Source organism: Coregonus clupeaformis, chromosome 35 (assembly GCF_020615455.1).
Source record: "Coregonus clupeaformis isolate EN_2021a chromosome 35, ASM2061545v1, whole genome shotgun sequence".
Taxonomy (NCBI): Eukaryota; Metazoa; Chordata; class Actinopteri; order Salmoniformes; family Salmonidae; genus Coregonus; species Coregonus clupeaformis.
Window position 1 is genome coordinate 17,652,632 of NC_059226.1, and position 21,499 is coordinate 17,674,130.

Sequence of the window (21,499 nt, forward strand, 5' to 3'; positions counted from 1 at the left end):
TAACCAAAACCATCATTATTTAAGCCTTGTCAAGGAAATCACACACAGAGCAAGATCTGTGCATCCGGCTTAAGTCAACGCTGTAGATGTCAAAAAATAATTCATTGTTCTGTACAGTGTTTTTACACATTTGGAGAAGGACAAAGTTGATCCTGTAATCTGCTCACAGCTGGGATGGATTGCCTGTCACGGCAGAGAAGAGCCCATTAAAAGAACAGATAGAAGGGTTGGATTTATCAGACCGGGGTAACTTGGAGCACTGCTAAATGTTTTGGCATATATCACAAGGTAAGAAAGATCCTTGAATTGAGAGGCATCACAGACTGAGAGACTTTGCTGAGCTGTCTGATCTACAGGGTCCATACTGTATGACATTAACAGGACTCAATCTGTCTTTGCTGTTGGAGAACTGTAGAGAATGCTTGAATAACTGTAGGAAGGTTATTGAACACATTACCTTTAATGAAAATGACAGACAATGAGTTCCCTGGAGAGAAATGAGTCCATGGAAAGGTTGTTCATTTCAGACTGTTATGGATTGTGTTACAATAATAATATAAACTCATGGAAAGGCAGACTTGTCAATGTTAAGACATTCAGTAGCTTTTTGTCTGTTGGAACCTGCCCCTCATTCTTTTACTTCAATGATCCAGGTGCTATCTAGAACCAAAAAGGGTTATTTGGCTGTCCCCATAGGAGAACCCTTTGAAGAACCCCTATTGGTTCCAGGTAGAACCCTTTTGGGTTCCATGTACATGGAACCCAAAAGGGTTCTACCTGGAACCAAAAAGGGTTATCCTATGGTGACAACTGCAGAACCCTTTTGGAACCCTTTTTTCTAAGAGTGCAGAGTAAAGATTTTTCCAGAGGCGCATCATTACCTTGTGAGAAAAGGTATTTTGACTCCTGAATCTTTATTGCATCACAATTAGTGGACAGGAAACAGGCCTAACAACAGGGTGCTACAATGAGATGTCTGCAGCAGTCAGCATCAGCTGGTAATTATATCTGATTACACTGTACAAAGCACTGCCAGTGGAGGCTCACACAGCTCTGTGGAACCACTCAGCCATTGTGTTTTGTAACTACAGCGTTTGCAGAGTCTGGAAGCCGACCAAGGCCACAAGCTGACTATTATTTCTCAACAACGTCACAAAAGAGGTTGAGTGAGGCTGAGAAAAACTAGTGCTACACTGATTGAATGTCTGCATTTATAATGACTTTGTAGGGACTCTTTTATGGAGATTCTCCATTGTTTTAGTATTGTTAGTGCTGCAAGGGAGGTGTTGCTATTTCTGTGAGAGAGCTACAGTGGACTGATTAGATGACTTGAGGAGGGGGTTTAGTACTGCAGGCCAGGACCCCTATTCTGTGTGTGGACTAAAATACCAGAGCCATCTGATTCAGAGGGGTTGGGTTAAATGCAGAAGACACATTTCAGTTGTATGCATTCAGTTGTGCAACTGACTAGGTATCCCCCTTTCCCTATTTTCAGCCCAAAACCCAGTGATCTGTCCCACCTTCCCCACTTTCTGGCCCCTCAGAGGGCCCCGTGAAGGAGGAATGCTGACAGTCTCTCTCTCTATGTTTCTCTTCTCTGGACCCAGATTCACTGAGGAGGGCTTCTGTTTGTTTTGGGGTCATTCCTTTTTTCCCCTTGCTCTTTTTTAAACTTAACATCACAGCTGCACTCCTCCTCCTCTCTTTCTTCCTCTCTTTCTCTCCCTTTCCATCTCTCGCTCTCTCTTCCACCAGTGCACACACTTTTGAGTCGCCTGGCTTTAACCTCCCAATCCCCGTAACCCCCGTTGCAGGAGAAGAAAAATAAAAGCTTAGAGAAGAAGTGGGGATGAGAGAGAACCCCACTGGGTTTTTGGGAAGGCTGTTGGGTTTTCTTCCCAACATTCCAGTCATAGTGGCTGGAGTCCAGCCAGTCTCTAGCTAGCTTAGAGTTAAATGTCTGACTCTCTCGCTACCTCCTCCTCTTATCAGTTCATACAGGGTCAGAGTGTATACAGTAAACTTACTCATGTATTACACAGAGCCTACATTAGAGACCCAATACGCATAGCAAAGTTGCACAGATTCACACTGACATATACATTACTGCATATGGATGAAATAAGACACAGTTCATGACATTTCATAGTACCTTTTTCGAGGATTAACTGTTGGGTCACTCGGTCTGGGTAAATTACTGACATAATTAAGTAAAGTAATGACATGTATATTATCTGATATCTGAACAGAAACATCTTCAAATATGAAACTTTATTATTATGCAAAGTGTTTCCTCAACCAGACATTTTCTCATGATAAAGTTCCAAACCAGTCCCCCAAAACCCCAGACCGCTCAGTCCTCATTTAGTTCTTCAGCCAACCTTCCCTCACATCACATTCAGACCACAGACTCCCCGCGAGGAGAAAGGCCATTCCAGGTCTCACGTCTAAAATGGGGCAAATATCCCAGAATCTGACAGAGAAATAACAAATAAATAGACATTACCAACCTTGCATTAATAAACGTGTGAAAAAACATGTGCAACCACATTTCAATTTTCAAAGCAGCAGCCCCCTCCAATTAACACTTATCTAGACACATAACCTTGGTCAATGTCTGCTTAAGTTGAGGAGATATAACAGTGGGCTAGGTATCATTGTGAGAAAGCTAGCCTTTCAACAGCACCACAACCAGCTGAAAGATGCTTGCTCTAACAAAGCAGGACATCCATTAACAGTGATATTGATCATGTTCCTGCTCTCTCCACATTAGCAGCTAAAGATGGAATAATTTCTGAACAGTGTTATTGACTCCCCCCCCCCTCTCTCGCTTGCCCTCTCTCTCTCTCTCTCTCTCTCTCTCTCTCTCTCTCTCTATCTCTATCTCTATCTCTATCTCTATCTCTATCTCTCTCTCTCTATCTATGTGTCTCTCTTTCTCTCTCTCCACAGAGCCAGTGAATGGTGATGTGTTTGTGTTCTTCCACGAGGGGGCTCAGGGCTGTCTAGGGGTGCAGGGTCACTCCCTGTCCCTGTCCGAGTCCTGCGAGGATGACGCCCAGAAGTGGAAGTGGGTGACCCGGGGCCGGCTCTTCAACCTAGGCTCCTCTCTGTGCCTGGGCCTGACCACGGGCAACTACAGCTCCAGGGAGGATGCCTCACCGCTGGGCGTCTACCCCTGTGACAGAGAGCCTCCCCTGGTCCGCTGGACCTGGTACTGTGCCCAGGTGTTGGAGAACCTCAACCTGTACCTGCCGTCCCCCTCGCACCCTGTTAACCCCTCCGCTAACTCCTCAGTGAAGGCCTCGGATGTAAAGCCCCCACATGAGGGGCTCAAATGGAGGCTCTTTGGGGACGATCAGGACCTTTGTTCTAGGACCTATCGTGGTAAGTAGAAGAGGTTCTGCTGCTGGTTGACAAAGTCATTCTAGTGCATTACAAAGGGCTGATGACGCTATTTTGTACTCTTGATTTTGTTTTGGTATCGAGCAACAAGACCTCAGTTCGACTCTGGTAGGGCAGGGGAGTCAGCCATTTTGAAATAGAAAATTCAAACCAGAATATGGTTTGTCTCTATTTCTCCCACCAGTGCTTGTGAATGAAAAGCTGAGGCAGGGTTAGTCAGCTGTGTTGAACTGTTGAGGAGGGTACAGCTGTATCTGTTCAGATGCATGCTGCAATTTATTGCCCTGGGCCTCTCTGTATGACTGACTGGCAGCCTGCCAGCTAGATAGCTAAGGAAAGCCCTCTCTCTCTGTGTTTGTAAACTCAAGACGTGAACAGTGGAATGCCCTTGCCCTCACATAGCCTACGGTAGAGCTGGGATGATCAACCGGAAATGATTGACACCGACCATACCTATCACTTATCGCAGGCATTTTGCTGATATCGTTCATTACGATAAGTAGCCTATACTAGAGAAATGTGAAGTTTGAAATTAAATAAGTGTGTAAATATGGGTAATTGTTGATGGGACAATTGATGGCTATAACCATCAAACTAGTAGTAGAAGTTTAAAGGAAACGTTTAAAAAACTTGTTGCACATGAATGTTATAAACTATCGTTCTATTTATCGTTATCACATCAATTCAGGCAATTTATCACAATATGGATTTGTCCATATCACCCAGCTCTAGACTACGGTATATTAGTGTTTATGTAGGACCTAGGAGTTGAAGCCCCCGGTTAGGGGTTATCAGTGTGGTTTTGAAGCAAAGCCTTGTTTCCACTGTTATTATTATTATTATTCATACAGATATCAAATGTCATAATTTAAGTGGCATTGACAGCCTTTCTGCTGGGCTTAGTCTGTGAAATAGTGTCTCTAGCCTGTCTGACTGCAATTAAAACCAGATCTCCTACAACTTAAGTCCAGAAAACGACTTCTTAACTTTCCTCCTCTATCTTTCCTCTCCTTTTCCTTTCCTTTTTTGTGGCACAGCAAAAGGCATTTGTAACTTTTAACTGCCATTCCTCACAACTTGCTTTTGTGAAGTCAACACGCTGCTGGATAAAGATAGCCACGGACATTAGTCACCCCGCCGTGTAGCTAGCAGGCTATCAGCTTGACACAAACCAGCCAGTGGTGGAGGAGAGAGGGAAATTAAGGAGGGAGGGAACTTTCTAGGCCTTTCCCCCCCTTTTAACACATATGCCCTACTTTCCATGGGCCTGGCTGGTTCTCTGTGTGTTTTGGTAACATTGCAGACACCCTTCCAGTTTCTCTCTTTACAGCTCTCTCTCTCTCTCTCTCTCTCTCTCTCTCTCTCTCTCTCTCTCTCTTTCCTCGCTCGCTCGCTCGCTCTCTTCCCTCTTCCCTCTTTCTCCCTTTCCCCCTTTAACCCACCCCCCTCTCTCTTTCTCCATCGTGAATTGGAGAGTTGATTTGAGTTTTTCCCCTGCTGCCCTTTCCTTCATACCCCGCTGTCCAGTGGAATGCAGAGGCTACCGTGGCAACCCCTGGGCATTTTGTCAAACTGTGAAGCTCAGGTTTCATTCAAAATAATGTTCATTCACCTCTCCAAGAATAATGGAGTTTAGTTTATACATGGCAGTCTCATAATAGACTGCAAAAAGAACTAAAACAGCTGCTTATAAACTAAACTCATTATTATTTTATTATTTTAGAGAAAGTTTTTTGGAAAGAGTATCCTTTTTACCCTTGTCAATTGCTAGTGAAAATGAAAATGACCTTTTCTGGCATACTTTTTAGTTTGAGGCAGTAATTTAGTTTTTATAAAGCTTTGTCCTGATGTATTTATTTTTCAGTTGTAAATTGTTTGATTGTTTTTCCATTATCTGGTCTATTTTGGTTTATTGTTGACCTCTGATGGTCTTTCCCATACCTTTCCCTGGTCCAAAAGAACACTTTGGCGTGTGTCATCATTTCCTGTAATATATCTTCTATTTATTTATCACGTTTAATTGCACATGTCTTTGAGTACACAGATTTGTTTGCTCAGTAAAAACGATCCACACAAATCAATTTGGGACAGAAAGTGGCGCTTCAGTGCCAGTGCATACTGGGATTTGAAGTCTTTCCATCATGTGCCTTGCAGAGATCTATACTATCCAGGGGAACTCTCGCGGTCTGCCCTGCTACCTGCCCTTCCTGTACGATGGCCAGTGGTTCCACAGCTGCACCAGTATTGGCAGAGAGGACGGTCACCTGTGGTGTGCCACCACCTACAACTACAGCAAGGACGAACGCTGGGGCTTCTGTCCTGTTAAGAGTGAGTCACTGTCTCACACAGATATGTTCCTCTTCCTCTTCCACCTCCACAACCCCCCCCCCCCAAACGCACCACAGACTCTTTCTATGTCTCCCTATGACTATTTCCCCTTGCAATTATATCTGTTTCTCCCTCCCTCCCCTCTCTCTCTCTCCCTCCCCTCTCTCTCCCTCCCTCTCCCCCTCTCACAGGCAATGACTGTGAGACGTTCTGGGACACAGACCCCCTGACAGACAGCTGCTACCAGTTCAACTTCCAGGCCACCCTGTCATGGAGCGAGGCTCGCATCAGCTGCCAACAACAGGGGGCAGACCTGCTCAGTATCACCAAGCTGCATGAACAGACCTACATCAATGGTAAGAGATCAGAGGAGATTCTAAAATCTAGTACTCCATGGTAGTACATGGGAGAGGTTTTCTTCCTTAATCTCAGTTTGATAGAAATGTATTTATAGGTCTGTTATGAACTGATGTTAAACATTATTGATAAACAACTATGTAGTAAGCGTTTATAAGCCATTTAAAAGCATACCTTAAAATCAAGTGTTACCCTCTCTTCCCGACTTACCTCTTCTCTAATAGTTTTAAAGTGGTAGAGTGTGATCTTGTCTTTGTTTATATGAGGACATCTTACGTTTTTAAGAGAAGTCTCTCCCTGATGCTGTAGGTTTGCTGACTGGTTACAGTGCTGCTCTGTGGATCGGACTGAATGACCTGGACATCAGCGGAGGCTGGCAGTGGGCTGACTCCTCCCCTCTCAAATACCTCAACTGGGAGAACGGTGAGAGAACACTGCCTTTAACCCAACCCAACCTCAACCATCCTCAACCATCTTTTTAACCCAACCCAACCTCATCCATCCTCAACCATCTTTCTAACCCGACCCAACTTCAACCATCCTTTTAAAAGCAGATTGACATTTATTGTCATGAATCTTGCCCTGGAGGCAGAACTGAGCGATCTCCGCTAGATGGGCCAGCTGAAAAGTCAAAATTGGCTATATCGTAAAAATGCATGAAAACAAAAATGAGCTTTTTGGTCTTAAGGTTAGGGTTAGGCATTAGGGTTAGCAGTGTGGTTAATGTTAGGGTTAAGGTTATGGTTAGGTTTAAAATCAGATTGCATTACTTTGTGGCTATGCCAGCAAGTGACCACTCTGTAGAGCTGCCTCCAGGGAAAGATTCATGACAATAAATGCCGACCTGCTCCTTTTAACCCAACCCAACCACATACATCCTCAACCAACCTTTTAACCTTATCCATCCTCAACCATCCTTTTAACCCAACCTCATCCATCCTCAACCATCCTTTTAACCCAACCCAACCTCTACCATCTGTTTACAACACTAATACCACAGACTACACAGAGAACTTCTAAGCTTTCCCTTCTTTCTATCTCACAATATTTATTCTATCTCCATCCCAGACCAGCCGAGCCATATGGAGGAGGAGAACTGTGCGGTGATCAGGACAGAGTCATCTGGCCGCTGGCAGAACAGAGACTGCTCTGTAGCCCTTCCCTACGTCTGTAAGAAGAGGCCCAATGCCACCCTGGACCCCTTCACCACCGGTAAGTCTGCCTAGTCACCGGTCGAGTCTCTAGACCTCTCTTATCAAATCCTCCCTGCTAAAATGTTTACAGATGTAGGATCTTAATTTGATCACTCTTTTGTTTCTGAGAATCTTCCTGCAAATCAGGAAAGGCAAACTTGTAGTGTATTTGAGTTTTAAAAAGGCTTCTAATGTTTGTAATTTCCACTTTGAAATTTCAGACTTGATTTTCCCTTACGAAAAATGTATCAACCCCTACAAAAATATCAGTTTGTTAAAATCCACATAATAAATCACATTTCCTGTTACCGCAGGATTATTTTCCTCCTGTACCAAACTGTCTCAAATTAAGATCCTACATCTGTAGCTTGTTGTTTCATGGATAGTTACATACACTGTATGTGAGTAGTTAGAGTCATAAAAAAATTATCACATATTTGTGTTACCATCGGTTATATGCTCTCTACTGTATTAACAAAGAGTTAACAAAGGGTATATTTCCCTTCTGTTTGATCTCTGTCTCTGCTCTGTGGGCTGCAGACTCGTGGGCGGATGATGAGAAGTATGAGTGTGATGTGGGCTGGCAGGCGTTCCAGGCAGGCTGCTACAGACTGACGTCAGAGAAGGTGGACTGGGACGCAGCTCAGAAAACCTGTCAGAAAATGGAGGCCAACCTGGTCAGCCTCCACACCCTGCCTGAACTAGAGTTCATCATCAACAACATCAAGAGAGGTACACAGATAATACAGCATTTCATCGAAAGGCACCTCAACCTGAAGAGAGGTACACAGATAATACAATACTGTACATGCCACTAAAAGAAGCTTCAACCTCAGTGTCAACAGTTTCTCTCTTAGGAGACCGTTTACTTGTTTCTTGTTTGTTTTTAAATATATGCACATATGTACAATTTGAAATAATAAATGAAATAATAAACTATATACAGTGCCTTCGGAAAGTATTCAGACCCCTTGACTTTTTCCACATTTTGATAGGATAAAGCCTTATTCTAAAATTTATTAAATCGTTTTTCTCCCCTCATCAATCTACACACAATACCCCATAATGACAAAGCAAAAACAGGTTTTTAGAAATGTTTGCTAATTTATTACAAACACATTTACATAAGTATTCAGACCCTTTACTCAGTACTTTGTTGAAGCACCTTTGGCAGCAATTACAGCCTTGAGTCTTCTTCGGTATGACACTATAAGCTTGGCACACCTGTATTTGGGGAGTTTCTCCCATTCTTCTCTGCAGATCCTCTCAAGCTCTGTCAGGTTGGATGGGGAGCATTGCTGCACAGCTATTTTCAGGTCTCTCCAGAGATGTTCGATCGGGTTCAAATCCGGTCTCTGGCTGGGCGCTTAGGGTCGTTGTCCTGATGGAAGGCTGTAACGTAACAAAATGTGGAAAAGGTCAAGGGGTCTGTATACTTTCCGAAGGCACTGTATGTATATACACTACCAGTCAAAAGTTTGGACACACCTACTCATTCAAGGGTTTTTCTTTATTTTTACCATTTTTTACATTGTAGAATAATAGTGAAGACATCAAAACTGTGGAATAACACATATGGAATCATGTAGTAACCAAAAAAGTGTTAAACAAATCAAAATACATTTTATATTTGAGATTCTTCAAATAGCCACCAGTTGCCTTGATGACAGCTTTGCACACACATGGAATTCTCTCAACCAGCTTCATGAGGTAGTCACCTGGAATGCATTTTAATTAACAGGTGTGCCTTCTTAAAAGTTAATTTGTGGAATTTCTTTCCTTCTTAATGCGTTTGAGCCAATCAGTTGTGTTGTGACAAGGTAGGGGGGTATACAGAAGATAGCCCTATTTGGTAAAAGACCAAGTTCATATTATGGCAAGAACAGCTCAAATAAGCAAAGAGAAACGACAGTCCATCATTACTTTAAGACATGAAGGTCAGTCAATACGGAACATTTCAAGAACTTTGAACATTTCTTCAAGTGCAGTCACAAAAACCATCAAGCAGTATGATGAAACTGGCTCTCATGAGGACCGCCACAGGAAGACCCAGAGTTACCTCTGCTGCAGAGGATAAGTTCATTAGAGTTACCAGCCTCAGAAATTGCAGCCCAAATAAATGCTTCACAGAGTTCAAGTAACAGACACATCTCAACATCAACTGTTCAGAGGGGACTGTGTGAATTAGGCCTTCATGGTAGAATTGCTGCAAAGAAACCACAACTAAAGGACACCAATAAGAAGAAGAGATTTGCTTGGGCCAAGAAACACGAGCAATGGACATTAGACCGGTGGAAATGTGTCCTTTGTCTGGAGTCCAAATTGGAGATTTTTGGTTCCAACCGCCGTGGCTTTGTGAGACACGGTGTGGGTGAACGGATGATCTCCGCATGTGTATTTCCCACCGTAAAGCATGGAGAAGGAGGTGTTATGGTGTGGGGGTGCTTTGCTGGTGAGACTGTCTGTGATTTATTTAGAATTCAAGACACAGTTAACCAGCATGGTTACCACAGCATTCTGCAGTGATATGCCATCCCATCTGGTTTTTGCTTAGTGGGACTATCATTTGTTTTTCAACAGGACAATGACCCAACACACCTCCAGGCTGTATAAGGGCTATTTTACCAAGAAGGAGAGTGATGGAGTGCTGCATCAGATGACCTGGCTTCCACAATCCCCCAACCTCAACCCAATTGAGATGGTTTGGGATGAGTCGGACCGCAGAGTGAAGGAAAAGCAGCCAACAAGTGCTCAGCATATGTGGGAACTCTTCCAAGACTGTTGGAAAAGCATTCCAGGTGAAGCTGATTGAGAGAATGCCAAGAGTGTGAAAAGCTGTCATCAAGGCAAAGGGTGGCTATTTGGTTACTACATGATTCCATATGTGTTATTTCATAGTTTTGATGTCTTCACTATTATTCTACAATGTAGAAAATAATAAAAATAAAGAAAAACCCTGGAATGAGTAGGTGTGTCCAAACTTTTGACTGGTACTGTATATATATCTAATTGGAGACAGTTATTTACAACGTTTTGCACCACCACACTGTAAAGATAGGGTTTGGCATACTGTAGTTACACCCTACCTACACGCTTAGAAAAAAAGGTGCTATCTAGAACCTAAAAGGGTTCTTCAGCTGTCCTCATAGGAATAACCTTTGAAGAACCCTTTTTGGTTCCAGGTAGAAAGAACCCTTTTAGTTCCAAGTAAATCCCTTTTGGGTTCAAAGTAGAACCCTTTCCATGGAGGGCTCTACATGGAACCCAAAAAGGTTGTACCTAGAACCAAAACGGATTCTCCTATGGGGACAGCTAAAGAACCCTTTTGGAACCCTTTTTTCTAAGAGTGTATAATATTCCAATCCACTCACTGCTTCTCCCATCTTGTTTCTGTCCTAATGTGATTGCTGTAGTGTGTCCTCCTCCCTGCTCTGTGATAGTTATCGTCCTATCTCTGTGTGTCAGATGTGGAGGAGCTGTGGATTGGTCTCCATGACACGGCTATGCAGATGGACTTCCAGTGGACAGACCACACGCCCGTCATCTTCACTTACTGGCACCCCTTTGAGCCCAACAACTTCCAAAACACCCCAGAGGACTGTGTCACCATCTGGGGACCCGTGAGTGACCCTTGACCTTTGACCCCTACAGTCTGGACCCTTCGTCATCTCACAGCTGTCTGTTCTCACTGCCAGCAAGCCTCCCTCCAGAAAGCTGTTGTTTATACTCAGCAGCTGTGTCCTCTCTCTTTCTTTGTGTGTGTGCGCGCGTGTGTGTGTGTGTACAGGAAGGCCGCTGGAATGACAGTCCCTGTAACCAGACCCTGCCGTCCATCTGTAAGAAAGCAGCACAGAAGACTGACGGACAGGCACAGGACCACGGCTGCAAACCAGTAAGACTTACTGTAGTCTCGTTCTCTCTTTCTCTCGTTCTCTCTCTCTCTCTCTCTCTCTCTCTCTCTCTCTCTCTCTCTCTCTCTCTCTCTCTCTCTCTCTCAGTCACTACTTTCTCTCTCCCTCTCTTTCTCACTCCTTCCTCTCAATCCCCCTCTCATTAGTGTGCTTGCTGAAGGCAAACAATTCCATCTGTTATTCCCCTCCTGTATCTATCTTTCTTATTCTCTCTAATCTGTCGTTCCCTTTATCTGTGTTTCCCTTTCTCTCTGTCTCTTTCCCTCTCTCTGTCTGTCTAGAAAGGTTCTATTCACAGTTCTAACAGCGTCACGCTGTTCTAACTCCAGATGCAGACAGTCAGCACTGGTACTCTGAATGCAGATTGTAAATATTTGAGTGCACCCCCTCACACCCTGCCCCCCTCCCTGGGCACCCCTCGCCCTCTGCCCTCCATCTTCCACCCCTCCTCCCCTCCGCCCTCTGACCTCCACTCCTCCACCCCTCCACCCCAGTCTGTATTTGCTCTGAATCACTCCCTCAGGGCCAGGGAGGTCAGCCAGACACCCTACCCCCAGACAACCCCACAAATATGTGTTCACATTCACAAAATTACCCACACACAAATGAACCATATCCACAGGTCTCACATCTGGTAAACCCATCTCTCTCTCTTTCTCTCTCTCTCTCTGTCTACAATTTCACAGACTGTAATTCTCTTCTTTTCTTAAACTAGTTTCCCCCATGGTTGTGTGCTGTCCTCTCCTGCCATATTTCAACCCTCTCCTCCTGTTTAAAGGGTAAAAACAGTTACTCAGGCAGAGGTTTTACTGTTTGATCCTGATGTTTCAGTAATTTAGTGTTTATGTGTTCCCTCACTCCCTCACTAGACATGATGGATAGCCCAGCTAATGCCTCATGGCAAATAATTTACTGCTGTTAGCTTGGTTCCTGCTTGGCGAACTTCTCTGTAGAGTTGACTGGATTGTGTGAGTTGTTTGAGTGAATGCTCGCTTTTTGAGTTAACTCAACATCTGAAGTTAAAGTATGAGACAACCAAGTTGCTGACTTAATGGTTGTGGTTCAGTGATTCTGTCTGAACAATAGGGTCTATATGATCCACAGCTCATTGGCTCATTGGCTCAGGGAACTGTAACACTAGAGATCCCCAGAGAGTGTTGCATTGTGGGTCATGTGACAGGAGAGAACGACAGAGAGAGATAACATACCCATCTGCTTCTCTAGTATGATTCTAATATAGAGGAACGTGGCTCAGCAGCTGGAAGTCTTTGAGGTCTCTTCCTCCCTCCCAAGTGCAGCTGAGCAAAAGCCTGAAGTTGGACTGAATCACACACAGTCACTCACTAACTCTCCCTCTCTCTTCCTCTCTCACATACACACTCACTTCAACACACACATGTACACGACTACACACTCAAACCCTTGTGACCTTTTGTGTGTTGGCTGTGCTCTCGGTCTGTACACGTCTGCAGATAAGAACTGAGAGGAGAGAGAGGGGGTGGAGAGAGAGTGTAGCTCTGAGCCAAGACTTGTTCTTAACCTATGTTGTTTTTAGTACTTTATGCTTGTACATTCCCATCTCATCTGGTTGTGTTTTCATGCAAGTCTCTGGATGTAGATAGTTCTCTTTGGACATGTAGATAGATCTCTTTGGACAGTTATTATTTAAATGCTACTCAATCTTTCTCCTCTCTCTCCCCCACCTCTCTCTCTCGTCAGGGCTGGAGTTGGCACAGTCCGGCCTGCTACTGGGTGGGAGAGGAGCAGGTGACCTTCGAGGATGGCAGGAAGGCCTGCGCTGGCAGCGGAGCTACCCTCGTCACCATCACCAATAGGTACACACACACATGCATACCTGTACATACACTCATGCACGTACGCAAGCACACACAGACACACACACACACTGAGTGTAACCTCTGACCACTGACCCTTGTCCATGTGTGTTGTTGTAGGTTTGAGCAGGCATTTGTCAACAGTCTGGTGTTTGGTCGTTCTGGGGATTCATTCTGGATAGCCCTGCTTGACCAGAACAGCCCCGGAAAATTCCACTGGCTCAGTGGGGATGAAGTGGCCTATACCAACTGGAACAGAGACCAACCAGGTGGGACATGGACCTCTGTCTCTCTATCTGTCCACATAGCTATCATGATGGACATGTTGGTCATGTACTAGTCTTCAGGGTACATGTCTGTACTGTATGCCATATGCCCAGAGCCCTGTCTAAACCCTCACAAACTAGATCTGAGATAAACACTTATCTCTTGAGTATTTATTGTGGCTAAATTGTCAATGACTTAATCAGGTGATTTGTTTACCATTTTTAAGACCCTCTTTTGTTATGATCTCTACCATCCTAACTGGTGTGTCAGTCAGTCAGTTACTCCCAGTCCCAGACTCATACAACTACGTAACATGAACCACTCTCTCACCCCCTCTCCTCTGTCAGGAGGAAACATCAAAGGGGGCTGTGTAACCATGGAGACGGGCTACGCCACAGGCCTATGGGAGGTGAAGGACTGTGCGTCGGCCCGGGCTAAGTTCATCTGTAGACTGAATCAGGACACGTCCCTCAGCCCTGAGCCCCCCGCCCCGCAGCCCACCCCCAGCCTCACTGGATCCTGCCCCAACGGGTGGAAGACAAACGGCAAGCTGCACCACTGCTACAAGGTATCCTACACCTTTACCACTGCTTGATATAACTACACAGAATGCACCATATATTTTAAGCATATGTATTAGTGTAGTCAATATAGATACCATGTATTTGCCTCTAACGCTCCTGTGCCTGTGTCTGTGTGTGTGTGTGTGGGCGTGCGTGCCTGTCTGCCTGCATGCCTGCATGTGTGTGTGTCCCAGATGTTCCACTCGGCCCAGATGGACCAGAAGCTGAGCTGGCTGCAGGCCCACCTAGCCTGTCAGAGACACCATGGAGCCAACCTGCTGAGTGTCAGTGGCCCAGAGGAGGAGCACTTCATACTGCAGATACTACACGAAGCCTTTGGGTGGGTGGACGCTCCACCTTGATCATGCATGGGCTGTTTGAATGGGACTCTGTTACGGGGCCTAGACTGGATGGAGGGAGATTGTGGTTGTTATTTGAAAAGGGGATGGGATGGGTTTGTAATTGAAAGCGGGAATGTGGTGGTAATGATGATGATGATTATAATTGTTGGGGGTGTTTATATTTGTCCTGTTACACACAAGTGTGTAATGGAAATGTGTTTTTTTGCATATTCCAACTCCCCCTGAGATACCCGCAGGGAGTGGGGTCACGGCCAGGGTCGCCATTGTACAGCGCCGCTGGAGCAATTAGGGTTAAGTGCCTGGCTCAAGGGCACAGCGAAAGATTATATATTATTTTTTATGGTGATGACAATGATGATGTTGATGATGATGATGATGGTCCACAGGGAGTCAGAGGACCATGAGCAGCACTGGTTCTGGATCGGACTGAACCGCAGGAACCCCTTGGACAACGGTAGCTGGAAGTGGAGCGACGGACTGGCCGTGAGTCACAGCATCACCATTCAGTCATCCAGCCACAGAATTACTTCACAGCATGTCTATGGAACTAATTAGAGCAGCCAAACCACAGCACTATCTATTATTGACCCAGCATAACACAGCAACCTTAATTTACTGATAGGTACAGCCCAGCTGCAACAACATACAACCTCTTGCACCATATACGTGTAGCTCAAAGCTTATATATATAGCTACCTACTTTGTAGCTACTTTTGTAACATCTCAACCCATCTTCCTCTGTATGTCAGTATACGTACCAGAACTTTGGGCGTTACTACTACGACATCCGTCAGTGTGCAGCAGCAGACCTGGGCACCATGACCTGGCTGGCCATGCGCTGTGACTCTGAACTGGACTGGATCTGCAAGATCCCCAAAGGTAACAGCAAGACAACAGAACCACACATAGACACAGATACAGTCACAAAGCAGTGCTACTGCTGTATACAGACACAATGGAGACACTGACACAAGGGGCCCTTGTTATTGCCTGAAAGCTTTCATTTTGAATATTCAATTCTGTGTTATGTAGTAAAAAATCTCAGTTATTAAACAACTAATTGTCCGACATCGGTTCAATTACTTGAATTCCATTTAGTTCGGGGTTTTTTGGGAGCCCAATGCGCCATTTCTCTAGAGAGAAATCAAATAATACAGGAGAGATATACAGACAATAACTATGTGGGATGTTGGGCTGAAGGGAGTTGTAGTTTTCATTAAGCAAATATGTGACCGATCGGCTCGATTTGGTCTTATGTAACAACATTTGAAATTGTGTTTTTTACATTGGATAAAAGTAGAGACTCAGAGCTAGAAAATTGTATATCATACAATACAGTTGAGGAACAATGGGACAGTAATTCTGCTTTGGAAGTTGATAAACTTGTAACACCACTTTTGAGAAAATGGCCCTTGAATGTTTTGGTACACCTACTGGAGAGCTCTTCTTTGTCTACACCCATTCAGCATCGTTCACACCCTCTTAAGCCTTAGCCCCACCCATCTCTTTAAGGATTCACATGTGAGGCCATGTGCTAAATAGAGTGAGGACGGTAGTGTACTAAACAACCAAAGATTTCAAGACTAAAGGCGGGTATATACTACGTCTATCGACATGTCTGTAGACAGTTGTCGCAGTGACATCATGAACATTCTATTGTCTTCCGACATCAAACTTGTCGTTATGAAAAAGTATAAGCACAAAAATGACAGGCTGCATGACATCAGCAGCCTGGTGGTCCAAAATAGCATAACTGGTGTATTTAAACACCAATAAACGCATCCGTTTAAAAGTAAATTTTGTATATGTCAATCTAGCAAACCAGGCAAATAAAAGCAACTTTCTAAACAATGTTTTGGTTAGTTTCTAGCTTGTTAGCTAGCCAGCTAACTTTAAGTTAGCTGGCTAGCCAGTTCAAATAATGACCATATCATATACAGTAGCTGACAACGTCTAAACTTGAGCTAATTTGTATTTATTATTACAGGAAAATAAACTCACAACAAGATAATTCTTTACAAGTTAATGGTGAGCTAATGACAGAAAATAGCTTACGGTTGTGAGTGTGATGAAATAAAAGCAGGGTATTCTACCTGAGAATTTTTGAACTTGGACACTGTCTCGTTGGCCTAACGTTATATCCTAATTTGACTTTGGTGCAGGTCATGTTGTTCTCACATTACCGTCTCTGGTATACACGCACTATATCAAATATAATCTACGTTTATTGTCACATGCACAGGATACAGAAAGGGTAAATGGTACAGTGAAATGGTTACTTGCATAGTGGAGTCTTTTGTTTAGACATCTAGCTAGCTATTTAAACAATGAACCATAATCCCAACTCATAATGTTACTACCCTGCATGAATCTGCAGGTAGCTAATGCTAACCAGCTAGGTTCAATGTTAGCTAGCTAGCTAACATTAGGCTATAACTAGCAATGCAAATGGCTCTGAGATACGAATAATATTACTACACAGATCATACATGTAACGTTAGCTAACGAGCCATCCAGCTAACATTAGCTAGCTAGCTAACAGTACACTTTAACTTGCTATGAAAACGACTTTCTGACAGAAACGCATAATATCTGAAAATGTAGCTAGCTAGACTCTCTTACCCATATATATGGATGAACGCTTCTCCCTCTCTGCCACGGATGCCATGGTTGCCCTTAGTTTGAAGATGTAATCCGGAGACAGGTGTTTTTTACAACAGCCTTCTGTGTGTTCTCTTTTCGACACCCTCTGCATATTTGCAATCAAACGCCAGAATGTTCTTCATCTCCTTAGCTATCATACTCTGCTTCCACCGGACATTCCTCTGATTTCAAGACTCGGCCTCCAGAAAGTGGAGAGCATTAGCAACACTTTTGCAGCTCTTCGTGATATCTTTTAAAAAAGCCGCGTTAGAAAGGATTACCTACACATACTGAGCAGCTCATGTTATAGACAGAAGCTTGCTACATGGCAGACCAATCCGAACTCATCTCTCGGCATGTCCAGCCCATCCATTATCTCAGCCAATCATGGCTAGCGGGAAAGTTCCTGTCTTTTTCCATGGCTAAAGCAACTAGGCTCGTAATTTAACAATTGTATTCATATTTACAGATGGCATGCAAGTTTGTTATTAAGTCATATGAAGTTTCAGATGTTCCAGAAGGCATTTCTGCCAAAAAACTCATTTTGATAAAAACATTTATGTTTACATTCAAATGCCTTCAAATAAATTAGTGACACGCGACATATGCCTAGTTTCCTGAAACGAGCCACATATTCAACCTAATTCAGCGCAAAAACATTTGTAATTAACTACAATGACCATAATCAATTGCACCAGTTTTTTCAGGCTCAGATAGAGACAGGTCAGAGAGGAAGAGGCAAAGCGAGAGGTTTCAGTCTCGACAAAATCGGTCCAAAATAAGCTCAAAATAAACCCAATGCGTTTCTATGGGCTTATTTTGGACCTAAGCTTGTCGCCTGCCTTCCCGCCTTTGGGACAACGACTCCCATTATTAGGGCGGAGACATAAGCATCACTTCATTATATACAGATCTCTGGACGGATACACTTTTACGCCTGCTACGTTAGGTTGGATACACACAGACTGCATAGACCTCATGAGAGAGGAATGTACACAACACAACAACAGGAGGGACAGAAACAGTTTGTGAAGTATGCCTTATCTACTTTGAACAACTAGTAAAATGATTTTGTCAGACAGCTCTGCAGCATACTTAGGCAGGCTAGCCTAGCTAAATAGGATGACTAAAGACAGTACAGTATGGGAAATAATAAAGTCATTAATTAAGTAATATACACACCTGAAATATTGTATTATTTCATAGTCATTTCATTTTTCTGTTGATGTCTACCCAATGTGTACCTGACAGAGACAATGGAATATTTTCAATGTTTTGGCAATTGAATGTTCACTATTTTTGGTTTTGGAATTTCCATTAAAAAGCTCTAACATCATTGTAGTTATTTCATAATGCTTTTTCTGTTGAAAAGAATAATCGACCCGAAACCGAACCGACCTCAAAAAGCACTAATCACTCAGCACTAGAGTTATGAATTTGTTATCAATTATGAATTCAGACCACTTTGGTGTTTTGTGTTTTCAGGAAAAGTTGATAAGGATCCAAACCCCACTGAAGGTAAACCACACTCCTCTCATTGTCTCTGTTATTTGTATAGTCTCCCATCATAACCCAACTAGCACCTTCTCCTTCTTTGCTTCCCCTCGTTCTCCTCCCCCCAGCCCCCACTCGCAGTGAGTGGGTGGGCTTCCAGGAGGCAGAGTATAAGTTCTTTGACCTCCGGTCTACGTGGGACCAAGCCCAGAGGATCTGTTCCTGGCTCAATGCTTCTCTGGCTTCCATCCACTCTTCTGCAGAGGAGGTTTTCCTGGCCAACACACTGCACAAGGTGCCCCACATAACCTTTATAACCCTTTATTTAAAAAAAACGTTATAACCCTTTTATAACTGCTTCATGTTCATGAAGAACATGACAGAATTAAACATCCACATGGGCACTTTCATAACTCTACAAAAGGTACCAACCATCAACCACCACATGGATGGACATGTGCTGTTTTATCCAAGCCAATAGTCTGTGCTGTACTGTACATCACTGCATGTCACTGGAGGTCATGTGTGTTTTCTCTCTCACCTGCAGATGACCAAGGTAGAGGGGGACCACTGGTGGGTGGGGCTTCATACGTATGAGAACGATGGCCGTTTCCGCTGGTCAGACCACTCTGTGCTCAACTATGTGTCCTGGGCTTTCGGCAGGCCACACCCACTCAGCCGTGACCGCAAATGTGTCCACATGTCAGTCAGCAAAGGTGAGGATTCTGGGATGCTGTACAGTTTGTCTCGTAAATAGCATATTTTGTGTGTTTTTTTTAAACAACATTTCATCTTTCATTCTAAAACGTTCTACAGCGGAGTGGGCAGATCAGAAATGCCACTCAGACCTGCCCTACATCTGTAAGAGAGTGAATGTCACAGGCACCATCCCACCCACACCCTCCACCACCCTGCCCCCCGCGGGTTGCCCCGATGGCTGGGCCCATTTCCTGCACAAGGTAGGGCTCCTGGGTTATGTAGTTCATACTGTACTGATAAAGATGTGAAAGTTATATGAATGTGACATAACTGTGATATGTTATGATTTGATCTTCCATTTTAGCCACTCAGTTGTGATCAGATCTCACGTTAGATCTCAAACTGACCTCTCACCTGAGGTACTGGTTTCTCCTGGGTTATGTTAAGTGTGAGAGCATGATTGTCCTTCCTGACCTGACCTCTCACCTTCCTGTTTGTGTGTGTGTAGTGTTATAAGGTGTTTGGTCATGAGCAGACCCGGAGGGCCACATGGTCAGGAGCCAGGCTCATGTGTGAGTCACAGGGAGGAGCCTTGGCTGTGGTGCCCAATCACGTAGAGCAAGGTAGTTTTATTCTCAACTGACGCACAAACAAACACACGCACGGTTTCACACACACACACAAGGGCACACACACACATACACCATCAAAAACATCAGTGGTTCCCAAACTGTCGGGTGAGATGAACATACGCAATAACTTACTTTTTAAGGAACTCAGTCAGGCTTTCAACTTCTTCTTGAAAGTTGTAATAGTAGAATGCATTACCCAATTTTCGAAATTGGGTAGTGCATCATCAGTTTTGCTCTTGTCATGTCAGTCATTGCAGACCTTAGAGAGCTTTTTATAACTTGTCAGACATGTCCAGTTCCCCAATGATGAAAGGGGGGCATGAGTGAAAAAGTTTGGGAAGCACTGAATAACATCATGCATGCTGTCTCCCACAGCCTTTGTCACCACTCTGCTGTCCAACGTGAGTTTTGACCTGTGGGTGGGGCTGACGTCTGACTCTAAAGGCCACTTCCAGTGGGCTCATCCTGGACTCCTCAGCTACACCAACTGGGCCTCTGGAGAACCCCTGGACAACAGTGGACCACTCCACAACAAGACTCCGGTACATACCACCCTGGTCTCATCTGTTTCTGTATTAATCCAGTCTTGCATCCCAAATGGAACCCTATTCCCTACATAGTGCACTACTTTAGAACCAGTTCACTAGTCGAAAGTAGTGCACTATATATGGAATATGGTGCCATTTGGGACACACACTTGGTCTGTGGTCCAGTCTTTGTCATGTCCATTGTTGATGACATCATTGACACCTGACAGGGTAACTGTGTGGTGATGATCCATGGGAACCCAACAAAGAATACTGGCATGTGGGCGTCCCGGGCCTGTGAGATGGAGAAACATGGCTACATCTGCCAGAAGAAACAAGGTACAGTCACAACTCCAAACTGCACAGCTACTCGCAATGCAACAGTGCATAACATAACTAACCAGTGAATGGTGTAGTAGACAAGCATTCCTGTGTGAATCTGTTACATGGTACTGTACCTACTGAAACACATACCTGATATATTAAACAGTTGTGTTTATATCAGTCAGCAGAAACAGTTTCCTTTATATGCTGATATAACTTTGTCTCCTTAGACCCAGCTCTGCCCTCTGGCCCTGCCCTCCTGCCATCCTCCCTGTCGGGAGCCCTGGAGCTGGGTGGGGTGTCGTACCGCGTAGTGAAGAAGCGTCTGGACTGGACAGGGGCGCTGCATGTGTGCGAGTCTCTGAACGGGACGTTGGCTTCAGTGAGAGACCCCTACCAACAGGCTTACCTCACCCTGCTGATGAACAGCCTACACCTCCCAGCATGGATCGGCCTTTACAACTCTGGGGTGAGGCCCTGGACATGACAAGCTAGGAGGAGTTATGCACATTTACGAGATCTTTATTGGTTTGTTTTGATACAACAACATGGTAAAATGTAGGGTGAGATAATTGTAACACTAAAATATTACATTGATATAATCAGATCTTCAAAGATTGATTTAACTAGATTGGCCAATGAGGTAAGACTTGGAGTCAGAATATTATGATTAACTCCTCCTCTGTTCCACACTCAGGGGCGGAGCTTCAGCTGGTTGGGCGAGGAGGACCTGACTTACACTGCCTGGCGGGATGGGGAGCCTAATAAACTGTCTGGATGTGGTCACATGACCACGGTGGGGCAGTGGACTATGACCCCCTGTGACGCTAAACTGGATGCTGCCATCTGTCAGATTAATACAGGTGTGGGTGTGTGTGTGTGTGTTGTGTGTGTGTGTGTGTGTGTGTGTGTGTGTGTGTGTGTGTGTGTGTGTGTGTGTATTTGTGCATCCGTGTATG

General features: G+C 44.3%; 1 protein-coding gene across 1 annotated transcript in view; it reads left to right on the forward strand.

Moving 5' to 3' along the window:
• Positions 1–21,499, forward strand: part of LOC121570229 (C-type mannose receptor 2) — a 38,654-nt gene that overhangs the window by 11,005 nt on the left and 6,150 nt on the right. The window contains exons 2-24 of the mRNA XM_045210888.1: positions 2,953–3,387; positions 5,560–5,733; positions 5,925–6,089; positions 6,400–6,513; positions 7,159–7,302; positions 7,824–8,015; positions 10,749–10,903; positions 11,071–11,175; positions 12,914–13,029; positions 13,150–13,298; positions 13,644–13,864; positions 14,054–14,199; positions 14,608–14,704; positions 14,971–15,100; positions 18,350–18,382; positions 18,487–18,653; positions 18,906–19,074; positions 19,175–19,317; positions 19,566–19,680; positions 20,065–20,231; positions 20,447–20,555; positions 20,771–21,009; positions 21,238–21,403. Coding sequence (XP_045066823.1) covers positions 2,953–3,387; positions 5,560–5,733; positions 5,925–6,089; positions 6,400–6,513; positions 7,159–7,302; positions 7,824–8,015; positions 10,749–10,903; positions 11,071–11,175; positions 12,914–13,029; positions 13,150–13,298; positions 13,644–13,864; positions 14,054–14,199; positions 14,608–14,704; positions 14,971–15,100; positions 18,350–18,382; positions 18,487–18,653; positions 18,906–19,074; positions 19,175–19,317; positions 19,566–19,680; positions 20,065–20,231; positions 20,447–20,555; positions 20,771–21,009; positions 21,238–21,403 — 3,651 coding nt within the window. The remainder of the gene's footprint in view (positions 1–2,952; positions 3,388–5,559; positions 5,734–5,924; positions 6,090–6,399; positions 6,514–7,158; positions 7,303–7,823; positions 8,016–10,748; positions 10,904–11,070; positions 11,176–12,913; positions 13,030–13,149; positions 13,299–13,643; positions 13,865–14,053; positions 14,200–14,607; positions 14,705–14,970; positions 15,101–18,349; positions 18,383–18,486; positions 18,654–18,905; positions 19,075–19,174; positions 19,318–19,565; positions 19,681–20,064; positions 20,232–20,446; positions 20,556–20,770; positions 21,010–21,237; positions 21,404–21,499) is intronic.